The sequence below is a fragment of the Crocodylus porosus genome, unplaced genomic scaffold, assembly GCF_001723895.1.
Source record: "Crocodylus porosus isolate Cpor-Errol unplaced genomic scaffold, CroPor_comp1, whole genome shotgun sequence".
In the NCBI taxonomy this organism is placed as follows: domain Eukaryota; kingdom Metazoa; phylum Chordata; order Crocodylia; family Crocodylidae; genus Crocodylus; species Crocodylus porosus.
Genome location: NW_017728951.1, coordinates 31,576,354 through 31,598,123, shown reverse-complemented (window position 1 = coordinate 31,598,123; position 21,770 = coordinate 31,576,354). Strand labels below are relative to the sequence as shown.

The following is a 21,770-nucleotide window of genomic DNA, read 5'->3' as shown; positions in this document are numbered from 1 at the left end:
AAGGAGGATCCAAGGAACTACAGACCAGTCAGCCTCACCTCAGTCCCGATAAAAATCATGGAGCAGTTCCTCAAGGAATCCATTTCTAAGCACATGGAGGAGAAGGGGATTAGGAACAGTCAGCATGGATTCACTAAAGGCAGGTCATGCCTGCCCAACCCGATTGCCTTTTCTGATGAGATAACTGGCTCTGTGGATGCAGAGAGACAGGTGGATGTGATATACTTTGATTTTTAGCAAGGCTTTTGATATGGTCTCCCATAACATTCTTGCAGGCAACCTAAGGAAGTATGGGCTGGATAAATGGACTGTGAGGTTGATGGAAAACTGGCTGGAGCATTGGATTCAGGAGGTAGTAATGGCTCAATGTCTGTTTGACAGCTGGTATCAAGTGGAGTACCCTGGCATAGATCCTGGGGCTGGTTTTGTTCAGTGTCTTCATCAACAACTTGGAAGGTGGCATAGAGTGCATCCTCCGTAAGTTTGCAGATGACACCAAGCTGTGTGGCGTAGTAGATACACTGGAGGGTGGGGCTAGGAGTCAGAGTGACCTAGACAAATTGATGGATTGGGCCAAAAGAAATCTCGTGAGGTGCAGCAAGGACACATGCGAAGTCCTGCAGGTAAAACAGAGCAGTCCCATGCACTGGTACAGGCTGGGGGCCGACTGGCTGGGCAGCAGCACTGCAGAAAAGGACCTGGGGTTTACAGTAGACAAGGCATTGAATATGAGCCAGTAGTGTGCCCTTGTTGCCAAGAAGGCTAACAGCATACTCGTCTTGGTAGGAGTATTGCCAGAAGGTCAAGGGAAGTGATTCTTCCCCTCTGTTCAGCATGGATGAGGCTACATCTGGAGTACTGTGTTCAGTTTTGGGCCTCCCACTACAGAAAGGATGTGGATAAACTGAAGAGGGGCCAGCAGAGGGAAACAAAACTGGTGAGTGGGCTGGAGGATCATGACCTGTGAGCAGGGATCCAAGTTTTCCATTTCCCACAGTAAAATGGACAAAAACACAGGTTTTCCCCTTTACCCGAGGAAAACGCAGATTTCTCATTTTAACAGAGAAACCCATGGATTTTGCAGTTTTGCAAAGACCTATCTGCAGGCTGGCAGATTTCTAGCCTGCAGGGACCTGCAAGAGAGCAGGAGGAGGGCAGTCAGGCAGTGTGGAAAGCAGCTCCCATAGGTAAGTTGTGAGGGGGTAAAGGATTGAGACCCCTATAGGGAGGGAGTTGGGCAGGGCTGGTGGTTGTTGCCAATCATGGGAGGGGGGTTTGGGGCCTGGGACTGCAACGTGTGCCCACCAGGCCCAAGCAAGGAATAGGACAGGGCTGTGGGTGGCTTGTCCAGGGGGTGAGGCCAGCTTCCCACCACTGCACATGCTCCTGGGGGCTCGGGGGACCTGTGCCCCCAGCTCTGTATGCTGAGGAGCCTTTCATTTTAATCATGGTGGGGGGGAGGGTTATCAGAGAATTTGAGGGGGTTTTTATCGCGGAAAATCAGAATCCCTGCTTATGAGAAGAGGCTGAGGGAACTGGCCTTATTTAGTCCAGGAAACAGAAGACCAAGAGGGGATGTGATAGCAGCCTTCAACTACCTGAAGGGAGTTCAAAAGAGGATGAATCTGGACTGTACTCAATGGTGGCAGATGACAGAACAAGGAGCAATGGTCTGAGGTCAAAGCAGGGGAGGTTTAGGTTAGATATTAGGAAGAATTTCCTCAGTAGGAGAGGTTAGTAAAACACTGTACTGGGTTACTCAGGTGGTGGCATCTCCATCCTTGGAGGTTTCTATGACCAAGCTAGACAGAGCCCTAGCTGGGATGATCTAGTTGGAGATGGTCCTGCTTTGGGCAGGGAGTTGGACAGCGTTTCTCAAACCATGGATCACAACCCAAATGTGAATCCCAAGAATATATGAAAGGGTTGCAAACAAACTCTAAAAATGGATTTTCCTTTAAAGGAGAAATCATGGGAAACTATGGGTTTTCCGTTGCAGACTGGCAGAGTTCCAGGCTTCAAGAGGCTACATGGGGCTCCCCATACCCCACAGACCAGGGGCTGATGCCTGGGGTTGGGAGACAATGGGTTGGGAGTAAGGGGCTCTGGGTCATGACTATCAGTATTTACAAATGGGTCCTGGTACAAAAAAGGTGAGAACCACTGGACTAAATGATCTTCCAAGGTCGCTTTCAACCCTAGTTTTCTGTTTCTGTGATTTATCATTTGAGCATTTTGCTTGTTGCAGTTGTGTACCTAAGGCATATATACATTTAATTAAGTATGTAAGTGGAAGGTAGATGCCATGGGAGAATTTCCAAAAAAGTGATTTGGGTCTTCTGTTGTTTTTCTGTTTAAGCTGGATTTAAAGTAATAGTTGGTCCTTTCATGAAATGCTGCATTGTATGTGCATAAGTGATTGACAAACAACTTTATTTATGCTTTTGAACAAAATAACAGGTTAATGTTTCCGGAACGCTTTTCTAAATAATGTTATTTTGGCAACTAAAGAATTAACATTGTTAGCTTAATAAAGCTGATTTTATAGAGAAGCTTTTCCTTGTATCAGTTGTCTTGTTACTTTGCTGTGGATACAGGAACAGACAGGATAGAGCTGTTGGACTCCAGGCAGTGAAGTTCTTCCCAGTATTCCCTCCTTTGCCTCAGTGGAGTAAAGATGGGGTTGCCTTTGTAAAGTGATTTACTCTGGTTCTGTGTTTCCACTATTTCCTTGACCTTGGCTGGGTTTGAAGGGAATATAGTAGGGGTGCACCAATAAAGATTTTCTTGGCCAATACTGTAGTCCAATTATTAACCAGCCCAAACCAATCCAATTACCAATATGCAGCCTTGCAGCTTGCAGAGCAGCATCTTGCCAGTAAGTTTGGGGGGGGGGGGGAAGGACAGTGGAAGAGGGTAGGGGTGTGGGTGGGCAGATCAGGGCCCCCATGGTGAGGAAGGGAGTAGGGCTAGGGCTGGGGTAGGGACAGGTGCTTCCCAGCCCAGAGTGTGAGGTGTGGAGGACACAGGACAGAGCCGCAGGCAGTTCATCCAGGGGGCGTGGAGGTGGGAAAGGAGGGGGCAGCTCCTGCCACTGCACAGACCCCTGGGGCGGCACTGGGGGCATGCGTCCCCTAGATTTGTGTGCAGTATGAGGGTGGGCTGCCTGGTGCAGGCTGGGGGCTGGGCTACAGCTGCACTCAGAGTGGGTGGGGACAGGGCAGTGGTAGTATTGGGAGTGGACCTACAGGTTGGGCTACAGCCATCCCAGAATTTGCCATAGCCCACTCCTCAGTACCTTCACCTGCCCTGCTTACCCCGGGCACAGCCCCAGGCGTGTAGTCTGCCCTTGCTCCACACATAAATGCAGGGGGTATATGCCTCGTATGCTTCCCCAAGGGTGGATACAGTGGCCAGGAGCTTTTTATCAGTGCCAATACGATATGGATTGATGTATCGGCATGCCTATAGAATTTGGCCTGTAGCGCACAGTATGTTGAAAATGTCTTTTTGTAGAAATAGGAAATTGCGTGAAAAATGTATATGTCATAATACATATTGTTCCAGGGAAAACTAATCAGCATTTTAGAAGCCTCTTTCTCTTCACCTGTGTTTAAGTTTAAAGAAGCTAAACTGATATATATGTCTACATATATATGTGCACATATACTTACTATCACTCATGTTTTATTCCTTTGGTGTTGATATGGGTAGCAGTACTGACATACGTTTATATATCTATTGAGGTGAGTTCAAAGATTTGGAGGAAGAACATCAGCTGCTACTTGTAGACAATTCCTAATGGCAGCACAGTTCTGGGTAAAAAAGGAAAAGTTGCTCTAGATAATATCAATAATAATTTACAGTTCAGTAATTTTTCCAAATGTATAAGCTGTCCTAGTGTTTTAAGGTAGTTGCATGAAATTTTAATCAAACTGTTTGGGTTTGTTTGGGTTTTTTTGCTTTGCAAGGAATATATACAAGGATGAGCAATTTATTTGGGCCTGAGGGCGACTTAGGGAGTTTTCACAAATTTCATCCCTGTTAGGGTTGGAAGGGACCTCGGAAGATCATTGCATCCAGCCCGCAGCCCCAGGGGCAGGAAGTCAGCTGGGGTCATAGGATCCCAGCAAGATAAACATCCAAATTTCTCTTGAAGGCGTTCAAAGTAGGTGCTTGAACTACCTCCGATGGCAGGCTATTCCAGATCTTGGGGGCTCGGACAGTAAAGAAATCCTTCTTTGTGTCCAGTCTGAAACAGTCTTGCAGGAGTTTATAACCATTCAACCTTGTCATCCTTTGGGGCGCTCTGGTGAACAAACGTGCTACCACATCCTGGTGGACACGCCTTATAAACTTATATGTGGCCATCAGATCACCCCTGAGACTGCACTTTGCACTTTTCCAGGCTGAAGAGTCCCATGGCTCTCAGCCTGTTGTTGTGAGTTCTGTTTTCCTGATCATGTGTGTGGCTCTTCCCTGGATTCTCTCAAGCTTCTCCACATCCTTTTTGAATTGTGGAGCCCAAAACTGGATGCGGTACTCCAGCTGCGGCCTCACCAAGGCTGAGTACAGTGGGAGAATGACGTCCTGGGATTTGCTTGAGAAGCATTTATGGATGCAAGCCAGCGTTTTGCTCAGTTTTTACTACCTGCAACGTCACATTGAAGGCTCATGTTCATCTTGTGGTCAACATGACCCCCAAGTCCTCCTCATCTGTAGTACTAGCCAGTGTAGCACTGCCAAGCCTATAAGCATGCTGCAGGTTTTTCTTCCCAAGGTGAAGAACCTTGCATTTTTCGGTATTAAACATCATCAGGTTCTCATCCGCCCATTTCCTAAGCCTGTCAAGGTCAGCCTGGATTGGCTTCCTGTCCTCAGGTGTGGATGCTTTATCCCAAAGTTTGGTGTTGTTGGCAAACTTGGCCAGTCCACTTCTGACTCCAGTGTCCATATCATTAATGAAGATGTTGAACAATATAAGTTCAAGTACAGAGCCCTGCGGGACCCCACTGGTCACAGGGCACCATGATGATTGACTTCCATAAACCACTACCCTCTGGGTCTGACCACACAGCCAATTTCCCAGCCAGCAGATCGTGGTGGACCCAAGGTACCAGATCAAAGGCTTTTTTAAAGTCAAGATATGCGACATCAATCTCTTCCCCTTGTCGGGGTGATAGGTTACCTGGTCGTAAAAGGAAAAGAGATTGGTCAAGCAAGATGTACCCACAACAGATCTGTTCTGGGTATCCCTCAAGATATTACCTTCAGCTAGTCTGTTAAGGATGGCCTCTTTGATAATCTTTTCCAAGACCTTCCCCAGGATAGAGGTCAGGCTGATGGGCCTGTAGTTTGTGGGATCTACTTTCCTCCCTCTTTTTCAAGATAGGCACAACATTGACCTTCTTCCAATCATCAGGCACTGCACCAGAGCGCCAAGAGTTCTCAAAGATCCGTGCTAGGGGCTGAGCTATGATGTTAGCCAGCTCCTTGAGTACCCTTGGGTGTAAACCATCAGGGCCAGCTGTCTTGAAGATCTCCAGCCTGTCAAGGTGTTCCTTCACAAGGTCAGCACTGATGGAGGGTAAGGAATCTCCCTCACCTGGGCATCCCTGACCCACAGTGGCCAGGGGTGTCCCATGGGACTGGTGAAAAAAAGACACAAAGTACCCATTTAGCAAGATCTTGACAGGCTCATGAAATGGGCCAATGAGAACCTGATGGTGTTTAACACCAAAAAATTCAAGGTTCTCCACCTTGGGAGGAAAAACCTGCAGCATGCTTATAGGCTCGGCAGTGATACACTGGTCAGCACTACATATGAAAGGGACTTGGGGGGTCATGATCGACCACAAGATGAACATGAACCTTCAGTGTGATGCTGCAGCTAGTAAGCGAGCAAAACGCTGGCTTGCATCCATAGATGCTTCTCAGGCAAATCCCACAACGTCATTTTCCCCTTGTACTCGGCCTTGGTGAGGCCGCAGCTGGAGTACTGCATCCAGTTTTGGGCTCTAGAATTCAAAAAGGATGTGGAGAAGCTTGAGAGGGTGCAGAGGAGAGCCACACGTATGATCAGAGGTCAGGAAAACAGACCTTATGGTGAGAGGCTGAGAGCCATTGGACTCTTCAGCCTGGAAAATCTCAGACTCGGGGGCAATCTGGTGGCCACCTACAAGTTTATCAGGGTTGTTCACCAGGATATGGGGAAACGTCTGTTCCCCAGAGCACCCCAAGGGATGACAAGATCTAACAGTCACAAACTCCACTGTGACCAATTCAGGCTGGACATAAGGAAGAACTTCTTTACTGTCCATGCCCCCAAGGGTTTGGAACAGACTGCTGCTGGAGGTAGTTCAAGCACCCACTTTGAATGCCTTCAAGACACATTCAGATGTTTATCTTGCTGATCCCTGCTGACTTCCTGCCCATGGGGCAGGGGGCTGGACGTAATCCTCCGGGGTCCCTTCCAGCCGGAATGTCTATGAAATCTATGAAAATAAAGAACAGCACAGCATACATCTGGGTATACTTTTATGATTCAAGCAGAAATAAGCAAGCTTTTACAACTTGGAATCTGTGCGTCTTAAAATTCTACGTTTTTTGTAACTTGTGGCCAGCCAGGTAAGGGAGTCTTACCCAAATTGAGAGAGAATTTCCAAGGGGTGCTGGGTCTTCGTTATGCCTGCGGACAGGAGTATTGGCAAAGGATGACAGAGGAACTCATCTCAGAGCACTGAGCCCCCTTTTTTATCCCCTTCCTGAAACGAAGGCTTATAGCATGACTTGATGAAAAAAGTTTGACATATTTGGTCAGAAAGGAAATGTAATTGTGTCATCCTGCTGGTTGAGTTACAAACACTGACCTGAACCCTTAATTAAGGTTTGATGTCATAAGACTGGCTAGTCTTCTGAAAAAGTTATGCTCATTTGGCCTTGCTTAATACACCCAAAGGCCTACTTAAGCTACTGTAATGCATTGCAAAAGAATGCCAAACTCAGCACAATGGTCTACACTATTCCCAATGACATTTACAGTAGTCATTGTCCTATTTGCTTAGGAAAAGCCATTTTTCAGGTAGATGTTATGTCCATCCTTAGTTTCTGGTAAGACAGCTTTTAAAACATCTTTACTACTTTTGTCATACCTATGTTCATGTAGAAACAGGAGCTCCTCAGAGAGCAGCTTCTGCATTTGTGAAAAAATATTCTTGTTCATCATTTTTATCTGCCTTCAAAGTTGATGGACAAGGATCATCATTCACTTAACACCCTGCTTTTCACCAGAAATTCAGCTCGGATATTGCTGTCAGGCAGAAAGACCGAACAGACAGAAAACATCCCATATATAGCCTTCAACATAATTTTCATGTAGATGCTGCTAATGGTTGTGCTGGATTCCATAGCATTATCATCACACTAAATGCCCTGTTCTTTTAGATGTGCTGAATTGAGATCTGTGCATCCATTGGATCTTACAGACCTCAGAAATCTTCAGCCTCAGCATTCTCTTCAACATCACCAACAATTTACTTCAGAAGAAAAGCAACATGCTCTAACCAATCTTCCTTCAGCAGCTGTATCTCAGTCTTCTCCCGATAAAGTAACTGGCTTCATTGTTATCATTTGATTATTATAAAAGCTTTCCAGAACTTTTCAGAAAAATGGCTGAGAATTCACACATCCCAGTAGGAAAAGTCAGTAAAAAAATACAGATTATTAGATATGCATCTTTTTTTCATTGCCACATAGAATAGTAACACCTATCAGTAAAGTGTTAGAACTTGCCAAGATCTGTGGCACTACGTTATCAGAAGATGCAAGCTTAGTTAATGGTATTGGCTGCTGGCACCTCCTTGTTCTCTCACTTGTACTTCAGTCACTGTCATGACTATACAACATTCATATAAAATGCTGCTAACAACTAAATTGCTAAGCGTATCTGGAAAGAAAATATGATCAGCTAGTGTACAGATGTGGATCTCTAATTTTATAACACTTCTATGTTCTGTCAATATAGCAAGGGACCAAGGAGAAGCAATAGTGGCAGTTAGGTTGGAATGCCAACCCATTTTGGACCCTATCCAGCGTGTTCCCACCCGCAGCTCTGAAATTGTTTCTGGCTGCTCAGCTAAAGCTATCAAGTTAATGTACACAAGTTAAAGTGCACTGAATCCCAGTTACAGTGTTCACATACAGGTTTAATACATGTTAATGTATGTGCACTAATTTCACAACTTTAGTTAATTTGCTTTAACTTTCCTGACTATCCAGTTGGCTTGTTGTGCTGGCTGCCCAAATTATTAAATGTTTGACTTTTTATTTTTGTGAAGATTTTAGGAGTTCCTCAGAAATCTCCATGTCCGTAGTTTTTAGCAATTTGTTTTAGAAGTGGTCTTGGCTCTTGGATAATGGATGGAAAAAGAAGTTCTATCAGCAGAAGCTATACTGGAATTGCCAACACTTTTTATGTCCATTTATTAAAGTATTTGCAATTGTTTCAGTGTAGGTGAAAAATGACACATGTAAGAACCAACCTATTGGGTATTAACAAGTTTTGTTTCATTTTTAGTATTAATGGCAGTAAAGTCTGTAATTAATTGTGTTTGGAAGAAACCGTGTTGCAATACTTTGCTTGGTTTAGTAACAGTTTATAGGATTAAATGACATTGTTGGGTTTTTAATGCAGTATCAATGAATCTGTTCTGGATATTAAGATTCATATATTAATGTTTATCAGTCCTGACATCACTAATGTTGAAGGCCTTGCATCTTAGTAGAAAGGTAACTTGCTTCTACCTTTGGGACTCTTGTTATATATTCAATTTTATCTAAAACTTTCTAAAAGAGCAAAGATACAGTATAACCTCATAAATCCGGCGTCTTTGGGACCTAGTACCTGCTGGAAACCTGAAAATTCCAGATTTTTTAAACTGTGTGCGGCCGCTGCTTTGCAACTGCCTCCCACTACCCTTCCCTCCTCCGCACCCCCGCCACCCCGGACACGGAGGGGGAAGCTTGTACCCAGCAGCTGCATCCACCACCCTGCACTGCTGCTCCATGTGCAGCCACTGTTCCGGGAGCAGCCACCGCTACTCCCTGATGTAGTAGTGTATTTTTAATAAGTGTCGGATTTTTGAGAATTCTAGAATTTTCAAAAACAGATGTTAAATTGCAGTCAGCTGCTGCTCTTTTGTAGTTTTTAGTACACTCTGTCTTGGACTTTGATTAAGGACGAAGTGCTGTGATTATGCGTTCTGTAATGTTGTGAGGATTATAAAAACAAGAATTAAAATGAAAACTAAAACTTGCCTAACCTGTTCTGATTGACTCAATACAATAATATCATCACTGAGCACAGCTAGTCATGACTTTGGGGAACAGGACAGTACAAAACAGTACGTTTTCTGTTACCTCTCTAGTTTTTGCTACATTATCTAGTTAACGCTGGCCTGTTTGTTTTGTTTTGTTTTTGTCTGGTTGGGGTTTTTTTTATAGTAGGTCATTTGTGAACAATAATATTTTCTTGATCTAGAAATGCTGCATTGTTCACATTTTGCCTAACACTGTTTATTTTTGCTTTGTACAGTTTGTAAGACTTGTATTGTTCAGCACTTTGAAGACAGTAATGATTGCCCCAGATGTGGCAATCAGGTGCACGAGACCAATCCATTAGAAATGTTAAGGTAAGATGGCATTAAACAAAGTTTGATTAAATATATGGAATGGTGCTTTTTAAAAATTCCTTAATACGGTTTTTATTCTGAGGAAATTTCATTTTATGAATCTATATACAAATGCTAAAAAACTCTTTTATGTGTAAGTTCTTGATATCCTTAATTTTAAAAAAATAAAAATGAACTGGATACCCAACTATGGCTAAAGTATAGCAGAACAGTATTATACAATCAGCAAATTAGCTAAAAACCTAACCCTAACCCTTCATGAAAGCTCCCCCTTTCATCTTTTGTATTTCTTTCCTGTGTTCAGAAGTTTGAGCAGAAAAGTGAAACTTGTTATTTTAACAGACCTCTATACAGATTATGATAATTTAAAAGGAGAAAGACTTTTGATCATCCATGTTAGAAATAAGTTTATATTGTAACTAGGAAAAGAGTAGTGGTACAAACTTGATACATTCCCTGAAAAGTATTTCAGAAACTGCCATTTCTGTGGCTGCATTTTAAGTCTGTTATCTCTTTGTTTCTTACAACCTTGGATCAGATTTCCGAAGAGTTTCCCTGTTCCAGTTAACTGGTTCAACAGGGATTGCATATAGTATGTTTACCGATGCAGATGATCATTTGATCTAGGTTAGTAAATTAATTGGCATTAAACTTTATATGTTCCACTGGGCTACAACACCATTAAAGTTTGATTAATCAGCTATATAATTTTGATTCATTCAAGTTCTTAGACCTCACCTAGTTGGAAATCCCCTTTTAGTACAAGGTGCACACAGTGCTCTTCATCCTAAAGAATTTCAGTGTTAATATTTTATGAAATGGGAATAGCAAACCTGGCAAATTATGATGTCCCATGAATGGGATCTTCACAAGTTACAGGAAAAATGAGTTCCTCCATTCCTAGTGACATGTTTCTTGATTTCTATCTTATAAATAAGGTAATTACTGCCTTTATTTAAAACAGAAGATTCTCTCAGTAGAATCTAGTGTCTTAAAAGAAATATTTGTTTTAATAGAATTTTGTGAATTAACAAGGGATGAAAATAAATTGAAGTCAGAGGCATAAAACATTTCCATATCTATAATATCTATCTCAACTACTTCACTGAACAGTCTTCATTAGTCACTGGTTGTAGCTCTTGGAGACTGAGGAGGCTACTCCTGGAAAATGTTCACATTTATGTCTATAACTGATTTTCCACATTGTAAAGTATTTACTATTGGAAGAAGCCAAAAGATAAGTATGGAATCCTATAGGTTGGTTGAGATGCCAAACACGATAGTCCACTGTAACCCTTAATGGAGAGAATGTGGGATATCTCCTTTATTTGTTTCAGTAATGAAACTGATAATTGAATTTATATCATCTAAGCTAAGGCAAGCTGTAATAGGTGCCTGATCCATGCTAAACAAACCAGTTTGATATGAGTTCATCTTTTGAGGAAGCATGGTGGACTATAATCTTCTTTTTCTCTATCCTTTGCCTTGCATACAAATAAAAAAAAGAGTTTTTTTTATATGCTGTTATTGTTTTCTAAGGTGTTGTTTTGTAAGATATTCTACCCGTAGAGCTAATGATCAAAATTGAAAAAAATGTCCTTTTGAAGTCAGTATATGAACAAATGATCAGGCATTGGTCTTGTCTGAGTTGAGTTTATTTGTTAATTCCCTTGTGGTATCTACAGATCTCCTTGGCTCTGTGGTAAGATGTTTGAGTGTGTAGAACAGTTTGTGGGAGAATGACATGCTGAGATTACTTACTAGAAAGGCAAATGAGGAAGATGCAGTTTAATTTCCTCTAACCAGTTTTGTTAGAAAATGTCTTAAGAACCATCTTTCTAGTCTTGTGGGGGAATATACCTTTTGTAGAAGGCTTTCTTTATCTATCTGTCCATCTATCTATAAAGAAAGAATGTTTATAGTTGTTTCACATTGTGATTGTCCACCCAGCAGACAATATATAGTATGTACTGTTCACAATTAATTTACGTCAGTTTCACTTCTGCAGAAGATGCGTTTTCTGATTTACATAGCGGTCTGCATTTATAAAATCATTATGTGCTCTAACCAGGGTGAGAGAAGCTTTGCCAGAAGTGCAGAAAGAGACACTTTCTCTGGAAACTTCCTGGTATCTCTTTTATGGTAACTAGGTTTATTCTGCCAAAAGACTGCATAAAACCAATAATTTATTAGATTATTTATGTATTCTAAAATATTTTAAAAGGTTAAACTTATAAAATAAGAAGAATGAGTGAATAGTGTTATCTCTTTTCTGATGTTAACAACATGGCTTAATGTACATAATTTATTCTGACTTTTCTGAAAGCCCATCATATGTCCTAAAAATGCAATAATTACATGTGATATGGCAATAAGTACTGCATATATATTTTTAACTTAAAGCAAATAGGTCTATTATGTATGCACCATGAACAAAAAAAGTTTTGATGATACTGAGGGAAATGGCAGGGAAAATGTTAGAGCCCTTGGTAGTAATATATTCAAGACCGTGACATCTTCAAATATCTGATGGACTGTCACAAAGAAGAGAGAAAATACTTTTTTACTCTTGCTGCAGTGGGATGCAGACCAAAGGCTTGAAATTGCAACAAAGTAAATTTAGATTGAATATCAGGAAAAACTTCACTGTTAGAACAGTAAGGCAGTGAGATTATTTATCTCTTCAGAAGTTGTGGAATATCCATCACTGGAAGTGGTCAAGAAGAGGATGGACAAGCATTGATCAAGAATGATCTTAAGAATTGCTATATCTGTGTTGCACTGTAGGTATTTTCTGTGCTTCTGGGCTTTGCTGGTTGCCACGTGGGGCTGGGAGGGATATTTTCCCCCTCCTGTTGCTATACAAGCTGTGAAGGAGTCATCTCCCTCAGAAGCATTGGGTGTGACTACTGTCAAACTTGGGATTTTGACTGAGGTGTGTCATTGCTCTTGTTGGGACTTAAGCCCAGAGGTTCCTGGCTGTAGGTTCTTGCCCCTCTGCTCGGGTCAGATTGATCACCATATTTGGGTTCAGAAAGGAATTTTACCCCGTGGTCAGATTGGTACAGACTGAGCATTTTTGCCTCCTGTATCAGGAGACATGGCCCTCTTCCTTGGAACTTCTGAGCATATTTTAACAAACCTCACAGCATCAGGACATTGGCCACTGTTTTCCCCCTGCTTTGCCTGTGGTGGTTAGGGTGCTGTGCCTTGTGGTTGTCAGAGTTGACAGTGTAGTTCTACTAATAAGTTAGACAATGGATTTGTGTAGGCTGGTTTGGATAGGGATGATCAGGCAGAGGTTTGGACTAGATGCCTTGTGAAGGTCCTTTCCAGCTATACTTTTCTATGAATTGATTTATATTGATTTCTGTTAATTGATTTTATATTGTTGCAAATTTGATCTTACAAGATCTTTGAAATACAGATATTTCTGAGTTATTGGTGTCCTACATATAAATTGTACAGGGATTTTAAGTCCTGTAAAGTTGATTGAAATCCTGTGTCTATCTATAACATGGGAACTGTTGAATTCTTAGAATTACTATGGGCCCTGTCCTGTATTCACAACCTAACCAAAGTTATGTGCCAGAAATCAGTAGGGTGCGTCATGAATACTGAATCACTTTCTTCTGCCAGCTTGTTCTGTGTATGCCAGTGAACACTAATGATACTTGAATTTGTCACATTACAGAATATTTCATAATGAAGGGTTGTTTGCTTGGGTAAAATAGAAATTGGAGATATAAAAAAAAGCTGTTATTTACCTTTGTTTTATTTTATATCGTGTTCTATTTGAGAGAACTTTTGGACAAGGTTGGGGTGGAGAACTACAGTTAACTTTATATAGTCTTGTTCCAGCTTTTACTGGAAGTACCAAATGACAAAAAAGATGACTTGGAGTTTTCTAAAATAATTTCATTTTAGGATGTTCGGCACGCTACAAAAGACAAATTTTCATTGCTTTTCAAAGCCTTCTTATGACAGTAATATTGTAAATAATACCTGAAAAAAAACTTTTTTGTATAGGTTTCTGGGAGGGGGAGGGGGTTCATGTCATTTGCTACAGGCAAAAGTCAGAATGTAGTTACTTTTCCTAGCATTTTTTGCCTGTCAGTCTGATTAACATTAATGCTGTTTACATAACAAATGTCAAGTGACTCTGTTTGTTTTGTTTACTTATTTGAAAAGTAAAGATAATTATAGACAAGGAAACTAGCTTTTCATGCTAACATCATAAACTTATGAAGTATGATGGTTTTCTTGTAGTTTAAGCAGCACTGACAATTTCTTTAGCCCCAAGATAAACAGCACCAGGCAAGGAGTTCACATCTATAAGTAAGGGCAGAGTATTAAAATGGGGGAAGGGGAATGTTCTGGGTTTGTATACCATTCTGAAGAATTAGGAGCTCATTTGTTTTCAGATGGAGGTGCAAGTAGAATTGAGTGTGGTGGTCAGTCTTTGGAAACCCCAAGTGATGATACCCCTTCCCAACACAACTAAGCTTGGTACCATAGGAGAAACAGTGCTTACTAATTGAACCAAGCCTTCAGTCTTGAGGCAGTAAAAGGACCTTTGGTGTTATTTGGCCTGGTCTTCTGAGGACAGCTTTCAAAACAGGGCATTTCAACTTGCTGGGACTTTTGTTTTCCCTCCAACTCTCTGAGTTTCTTTTACAATTTAGAGTGGTTTATGTGAGATTCTGGAGACTTTCTATTTCTTTACTTCTCCTTGAATCAGACCCAGAAGAAATCTATTGAGGCACTGAATATGAAAAATGCTGTGGCAAAGCTGTCTTCATAACATAACATGATAATCCAGGACCATAGTATAAAAGGTTGAATAGTGGTTTCGGACCAAGATGCTTTGATGACAGAATTTCATCTTTTTAATTAGATATAGATTTTGTTATAAGAATTCCAGATTTTCTTTTATATTAGTTACAGGAAGTATTCCCTATTGAAATGGGCTTTATCCATTCACCAACAGTAAATCATTTCTGTCTTCTTCCTGTCTAACTTTTCATCCCTCATGAGCAAGAGGTGTAGTGAACAGCTGTGCACTTTATGAGATACTTGTAAGTAATTTTTTACTGCAAGTTTGCACACACAATCTTAGACTGAAGTTGGATCCCTCAGTTTTCTTTTTCTAATGAATTTATAGTACCAAATTAGGTGTACTTTAAAAAAGAAAATAATTATAAGTTAAGGGTTCTTAGATGATGCCGTCTTGTATGATATTTCAAACAACTTATTTTGCTAGCCTGACATTTTGAGTTGGTAATGTCTAATATCTTGGTATGGAACTAAATTGCCCTTAGGAGAACCAAGTTAGCAGCAATGCATGGGTTTATTACATCCAGTTGCATTGTGAGAATCAGGTTTGGTATCTGAGCCGGCTCATTTAACATTGGCCTGAGTGTCTCTACAGTATATGGTAAGCTGTAGTGAAGACATATTGTGAATGCCTGTGTGTGTAAGTCCCTAACCTGAAATACAGTATATAGTTTTTCTCTGAGGCTACATCTGACCTGGAGATGCTAAAAACTGGGGATAGAATCTGCTGACAATTTGAATCTGGTCAAAGGAGGTACCAATGTTACAGATATCTCTAGATGATGTAAATTAAGCAATTGGGTGTAACTATCACTGTTAAGTGATAAAGTAGCCTAACCTGCATTGATTTGATACCTGGTGGCTTCCCTCAGCTGTGTGAAGTTTACCTTACTGTAGCTAAGGGGAAGCTGAGTGAGGGCTCCAGGCCACCATTCTGCTTGATCCTGGACTGGCCGAGTTCCAAAAGAGTGTATATAGCAAAGCAACCAGAAAAGAAGCCAAGGATTTAGCTTAGTGAATATCCAAATCCAGGCTGTAAATGCCATATCAGTGCAAGCTATGCCACACTGTCACTTGCATCTATCTGCACCTCACTTTATATTACCATTTAGTTGGTCCCATGGATTTACTTTTCTAATCAAAATAGAATAATGTATTATGGAACTGTTACATTATTTTTAAAATAGTCTACAATTTCCAGTCCCCTAGTACAAATATACTTTATAATGTTCAGATTATCTGTTTGTCATATCAGTGTAGGTGGGATTGTTCTAGATAAATGGCTTTTGTTGCTATATGAAAATACTGTGATAGATACTAAATTGCTAGCTGTACTGCTGGAAGTGATAGCAAAAACATTTTCTCTTTTTTCATAGATATTTGAGCAAACAACTTCAGTACACGGTTCAGTTATTGTAGTCTGTTTCCACGTGCAAAAATGAAAACATATTTGAGGGAGCTTTATCTCTAAGCAGCCTTCCTTTTATTATGTGCCATAACCATAACTTAATTAAACATAACATTTGGCTGTGTGTCTACTGTAAATTAATCCTCTGACAATTTTCCTTAGAGTTAGTTTTTTCCTTTTGAGCTACAGTACTATTGGTGTATTTTATGGTACCTAGCTACTGTGGTCATGGGAATTTTAAGAATGCTTATTATAATAGTTTATGCCATTGCTTTTTTTTAGCCCATGGGGTAAAAAGTCTTAATGGGAAATTTTACAGAGAAATAGTATGGTCAGTGGTTGTTTAGTTTGCTTTATATAGTGCACAGGTCAACGTCTTCAAATTGGTTTGTTTGACCTCATTTTATTATTTTTCTAATTTTTGTTTCAAATATTGAGTAAACTGCTTTATATGATGATTTGCTTGTGGCAAAAATTTGAATACTACAATTAATATTTTATACAGATTGATTTTTCACTTTTCTTTCCTCCTTTTTTTTTCTCTCTGTTTTTAATGCTGATATCTGGTGTTACTATATCCTAGTCTAAAACAAGTAGGTTCCAGGAATGGCTGAAGGGAGATAAATGTGAATACTTTTCCACTCTTCCTTTCCATGCTAAAATCTATAGGATTGTGAATGATGTATTACTTACCAGAGTATTGTCATATAATTACTTTTAATGTTCAACTATCTTTTTTGTTTGTATTTGTTGTTTTCTTTTCTTTCTTTGAAATAATTTTTTTTCCCTATGAAAGGCTAGATAACACATTAGAAGAAATTATATTCAAACTGGTGCCTGGACTTCGAGAACGTAAGTTTCTAATTCAGTATTATACCTTTTCGTATTAGAAATTAATTTCTAGTGATATTTCTATATTGCTGAAGAATCACACTGCTTTTGTTTGCTGCTTACTAGAGGAACTACAGCGTGAGATCGAATTTTGGAGGAAAAACAAACCTCAAGAAAATGGACAAGGTGATTTCTGCCCTTCTTTCTCCCTCCTGCCCCCCAGTACATTCTGTATTGTATCTGTTAAGTCAGGGTGTCCAACTGTAAGCAACTGGGGACCAAATGCGCCCCGCAAGCTGCATCAGCAAGGCAGCACACCCTTAGGCCAATCCCAGCATGAGCCATAGGAACCCTGGGCTGCACCACCCTCTGGGGTACCACACGGGTTCCCCTTGCCCACTGCACTCTGCCCCTGCTCCTACCTCTGTACAAAGGCAGGCAGTAAAAGCTCATGGACAGAGGTGGAGCCTGGAGACTAGCTGTTGTTGGAGCCAGAGCACTGGGGGAAGGCAGCAGCCAAGCAAAAGCTTGGGGACCACAGCTTGACCCTTCGTGGGCTACCAGTTGGCCAAACCTGTGTTAGAGAATGGCTTTCCTGACTGACCCCAATCCTGTGCTTATTTCTACATTGGCATAGTTGCATTGAATTTAGTGGCTCTGTAGAGGTACATAAAAATAAGCTTTTGTAGAATGAGAGCTGTAGTTCAACTTGTCTGTTCAACAGTTGAACAGCAATAATGATTTTAGTAATATTTTCAACTGAATTACCAAGTACCTTCATGCTTAACATTCATACCATTTTCCACTCTGAATTCTTAATATCTTTCACGCTACTTGATATTTTCTACTTTGATCCTAGTTATAATCCACCATGCTGTGACACAGAACTACTTGAGTCTTTATGTTCAGATTATTTTCTGTTATCAAATTTGACCAGCTGTTTAGTAGGAGGTTGTCAAGAATTAGTTATGACATATAGCAAAACTGTTTTTCCACAAGTGCTAAACAACTGTTTTATATAGATTCCAGAATGACTCTTTCAGTAGTAGAGCTGTGAACTTTGAAAGTTCTTTATTGAGCTAATAAGTAATACAAACCATCCAAGGGGTTTTTGTGTTCCTTAATTCAGCTTCATCATTTAGATACCACAGCATATTTAACTCGTGTAAACCATTTTTAAAAAAACAGCTTTACCAAGCCAAAGTAACAATTGTTTATTTTAAAGAAGGCTTATCAAGTATTTGTTTCGTATTATTTGTTTTCTTCTCCATTGTTTGTAATATGTTCTTTCCAGTTTGACATTAACGTTTTAATTCTCACTAGTTTTTCTTATTTGCATTTAGCAAACATTACAAGTGGCAAGTTTTGTTTTTTCCCCCTACTAATAGTTTTAATGCTGGCCTGAAAGACAATATGGACAAAATTATACTAGTTTGCTGTAGAGTATCATATGTAATTGGAGTTTTAGTTAGCTAGTTTTAGTTAGCTAGTTTTATTAATTCTGTTCTACTTTGTGTAAGTTGTTTGTGGAAGAAAACCATACCAGACGAGTCAAAAAGTAATCTACTTCAGTTGTTTTGCCATCTCATACACCAGTTATTGCATTAGTATGAGTCAGAACTGTTCTTTTGGCTACTTTTTTTATTTAATAGCTATTCATATTTTGGTAACTGCTCTGCACCTTAGCTACCTAAATTTCTTTTTTTCGTGCATTGTGCCTGTAGTGATCAGATTTTGCTAGTATCCACAGAATCACAGCAGAGGGAGTCAGGAAATAGTACTTAGGTATACTTGTTAGAATTCTTGTATGCTGTCTTCCAGATATATCAAAAGGTAAACCAGTTAAAAACAATCAATTTCCTTCTCCTGTATGATTTTTATTATATGCAGTATGGTAACCCCCCAAAAATAGCACTGGGGCTCTACTATACTTGACATTTTATACCTACATGGTAGGAGACAGTCCCTTTTCTGAAGAGTTTTTTCAATGCAACATAGAGTATAATAAATGAACGAAAGGAAGGGGTGACAGAAGGCAAAGGTAACAATGATAAGAGCTCATGGTTATACATGGTATGTCTTAACTGCAAGAAGCAGAAGACTTAAAATAGGTTACCAGTTGTATTAGCTGTCCTTCTCTATGATGAAAGGCACTTACAATTTTTACCTAGTTGAGGTCTACCAATGACAGAAGTATAGCATCAACCTTGTGTAATTTTCCTCATGGTAATTTCCTCAAGCATCCACAAGGCTTTTATTAAAGTGTACTGATGGCTTTAAAAGAAAAAACCTGCAACGAGAGAACTTTTTTTGGCAGTAAAGACAAAGCCTAAGGCAGCTGTGCAGTCACATAGTCCTGATGCATTCAGAGGTTTGTTTGGGTTTTTTTTAATTATTGGAAAGAAATGAATAAAAATATCATCCATAATGGCTACCAGCCCCTAACTTAACCATTCCCTATAAAATGAATATCCTTCTTATGCATAATAAATTATGATTTCAGTAGTAAGCCTCAAGTTTCGGGGGGGGTGTATGAATTCAGTCCCAGATACTGCATTTGACTGTTAATTATATTATACATAAATAATCTGATTTTTATGTTACAGATGAAAATCCAAAATCTGATAAGCCCAAAGTAGATGAAGAGGGTGATGAAAATCAGGAAGATAAAGACTATCATAGGAGTGACCCACAGATTGCTATTTGCCTGGATTGTTTACGTAACAATGGACAGTCAGGGGATAACGTAGTGAAAGTGAGTTGCAAAGAATTTGTGCTGTTTATTGTTTTTGGCCATGTCTTATCATTAGGGGCCCAAGGGGTCTCATAGCAATCTAAGGTAAATGTCTACAGGGGAGAGTTTTGCAGAATTGATAACCTGTATCCATCTGCACTTCCCAAACTATGGAATCCTTTTGTGAGTTGGGGCATTTCAAAGTTTCTTGGAATATTTCCAATTGCTTTCCCATAAACTTACTCACTTATGGCTTAATCATCTCTGTAAGCCCTTGTAGTAGTATGTTTCAAATTAATTGAGAATTGCAATAATGAACCAATGTAAAAAGCATATTTTAATATACCCCATTCTCTTATGATTTTTCTTCAGCAGAAACTGGCTTAAATATTTTCCTAATACTCTTACAAAAAAGTATTTAGTAATTTTAACCCAGAAACTGAAAGTACACTGGTATACAGCAGAGTTACCAGAGTTATCCATAAGCCAGCTAGCTTGGGTGCTGAAGGCAGTCTAACTATGGCAGTGCCTTCTGGGTGGTTAGAACAGATCTGACCTGGTTCTGACACTAGTTTTCTGTAACCTGGGGTAAATGAATTTTTCTATTTGTAGAAAAATAGAAAAGGGAGACTGAGGCTAAGAGTATCCAACCGGGGGGTAAGTTCTTTAGGATTTTACTGTCAAATCACCACATTTTCTTACCTGGAAATGCTCTTGAATATAATATGCACCTTGTTTTTAAAAGGCAGAATGAATACAAAAAAGATTTTTCCAGAGATATGGCTTCATAATTTTCAGCTGACTTGCCCTACCTTTCCTGTTTAAGTAAAGCAGAAACCCTAGCTGCACTTAAAGCCTGGTCTCCATGGGTAGATCTATGATTTGAGAGAGCGCTAAGGTCTCCAATACAGTGAAATAGGAAGAGGAGACCAGGAGCAGTTAGCAGATAGAAAAATTGTCCAAAGGAAGTTTAGCTTGATTATGGGAACATCAAGATCATTAAGAAAGAGAGATGATCTAGTTAATATCTGTGGAGTGAAGAACAATCAACCATTAAGTCAACTGATGTCCTCAGCTGCCTGAATTGTAATGCAACAGCTGCTGCATTGTAATTAGGAATCAAAGCAGGGTGCTTCTCTCCTGGGCAGAAAATCAGCTACCCCACATAGTACACCCCAGTTCTGGGATGTTGATTTTGTACATGTTTGTTGTATGTGAGAGAATTTGGCATGTGACTATACAACATAGTGCTTTGTACTGCATGTGGTCTTTTATTTTTAAAATTGCTTTTATAGAGGGCCTTTGGTTAGTTTTGGCACATGAGGTATTTGAGGCTTTACCTTAGGGGGCTGATTTCGGATGGAAAGGGGTTTTCTGTATCTGAGAAAATATGATATCAAAATACAGGTAAAAAAAAACTATAAAATAATTGTGTAAGAGCAAAACACTTCCCAATCCATGTACTACAGAATCTTTTCTTTGTAGGTCAGTAGATACTTGCCCATAACACTTCTTGTTTGAAACTCTCATATAGCAGAAAAGCTTTTGTATTAAACTAGCAGGGCAAGATATATGTGTCTCACTCTGCAATGTGTATCCAAAAAATGAATCTCTAGCCCAGATAGATCTGTACTTTTTGCTGCTTTGCTCCGGCTTAAATTTCCCTAAAAGAAAATTAGCCAGAATGTATCTTAGTTCTTGTACTGGTTTATAAGTTTAAATGCAACATACTAAAATTGGACACCAGTAAAGCAGCTCATACTCATACTAATAGATGCTTTTGTACCAAAAGTTGCGTATATGCTACCTAACCAAAGATGAAGGTGAATAGCTTCAAAATATCCAACATCCCTTTTCTAATTTTATTCTTTCAGGGTTTAATGAAGAAATTCATCCGTTGTTCTACACGAGTGACTGTGGGAACTATCAAGAAGTTTCTCAGTTTAAAATTAAAACTTCCAAGTTCTTATGAGGTAAGTTTAAGTGAACCAAGCTTGATTTTTTTGTTTTTTCTTGTTTTAATCCCCTGGAATCTGCCTTAAATTTAAATTTCAACTAAATTAGGATTTTTTTGTCACAGTCATTAGGTACAAGATAAGTTTGAGCACCTATTCAAGGTGCTCCAAATCTTGCTGCTTAGCCATACTCACTGAAGGATGCTTAGCCAAAGTGCTGTATGGTTTTTATAATTTTTGTTGCTCAACTTTAGAGCGATGGACATATAATTGGGTATCTTTTCAAGTTATTTTGATATACTGATATATGCTTTTTT

At 39.8% G+C, this 21,770-nt stretch overlaps 1 protein-coding gene across 3 annotated transcripts in view; it reads left to right on the top strand.

Moving 5' to 3' along the window:
• The window catches only part of PCGF5 (polycomb group ring finger 5), a 99,852-nt gene that overhangs the window by 64,235 nt on the left and 13,847 nt on the right, over nucleotides 1–21,770 (top strand). For all 3 annotated transcript variants that reach the window (XM_019555794.1, XM_019555796.1, XM_019555795.1), the window contains 5 exons: nucleotides 9,593–9,689; nucleotides 16,730–16,785; nucleotides 16,891–16,950; nucleotides 19,371–19,519; nucleotides 21,373–21,471. In XM_019555794.1, coding sequence (XP_019411339.1) covers nucleotides 9,593–9,689; nucleotides 16,730–16,785; nucleotides 16,891–16,950; nucleotides 19,371–19,519; nucleotides 21,373–21,471 — 461 coding nt within the window. The remainder of the gene's footprint in view (nucleotides 1–9,592; nucleotides 9,690–16,729; nucleotides 16,786–16,890; nucleotides 16,951–19,370; nucleotides 19,520–21,372; nucleotides 21,472–21,770) is intronic.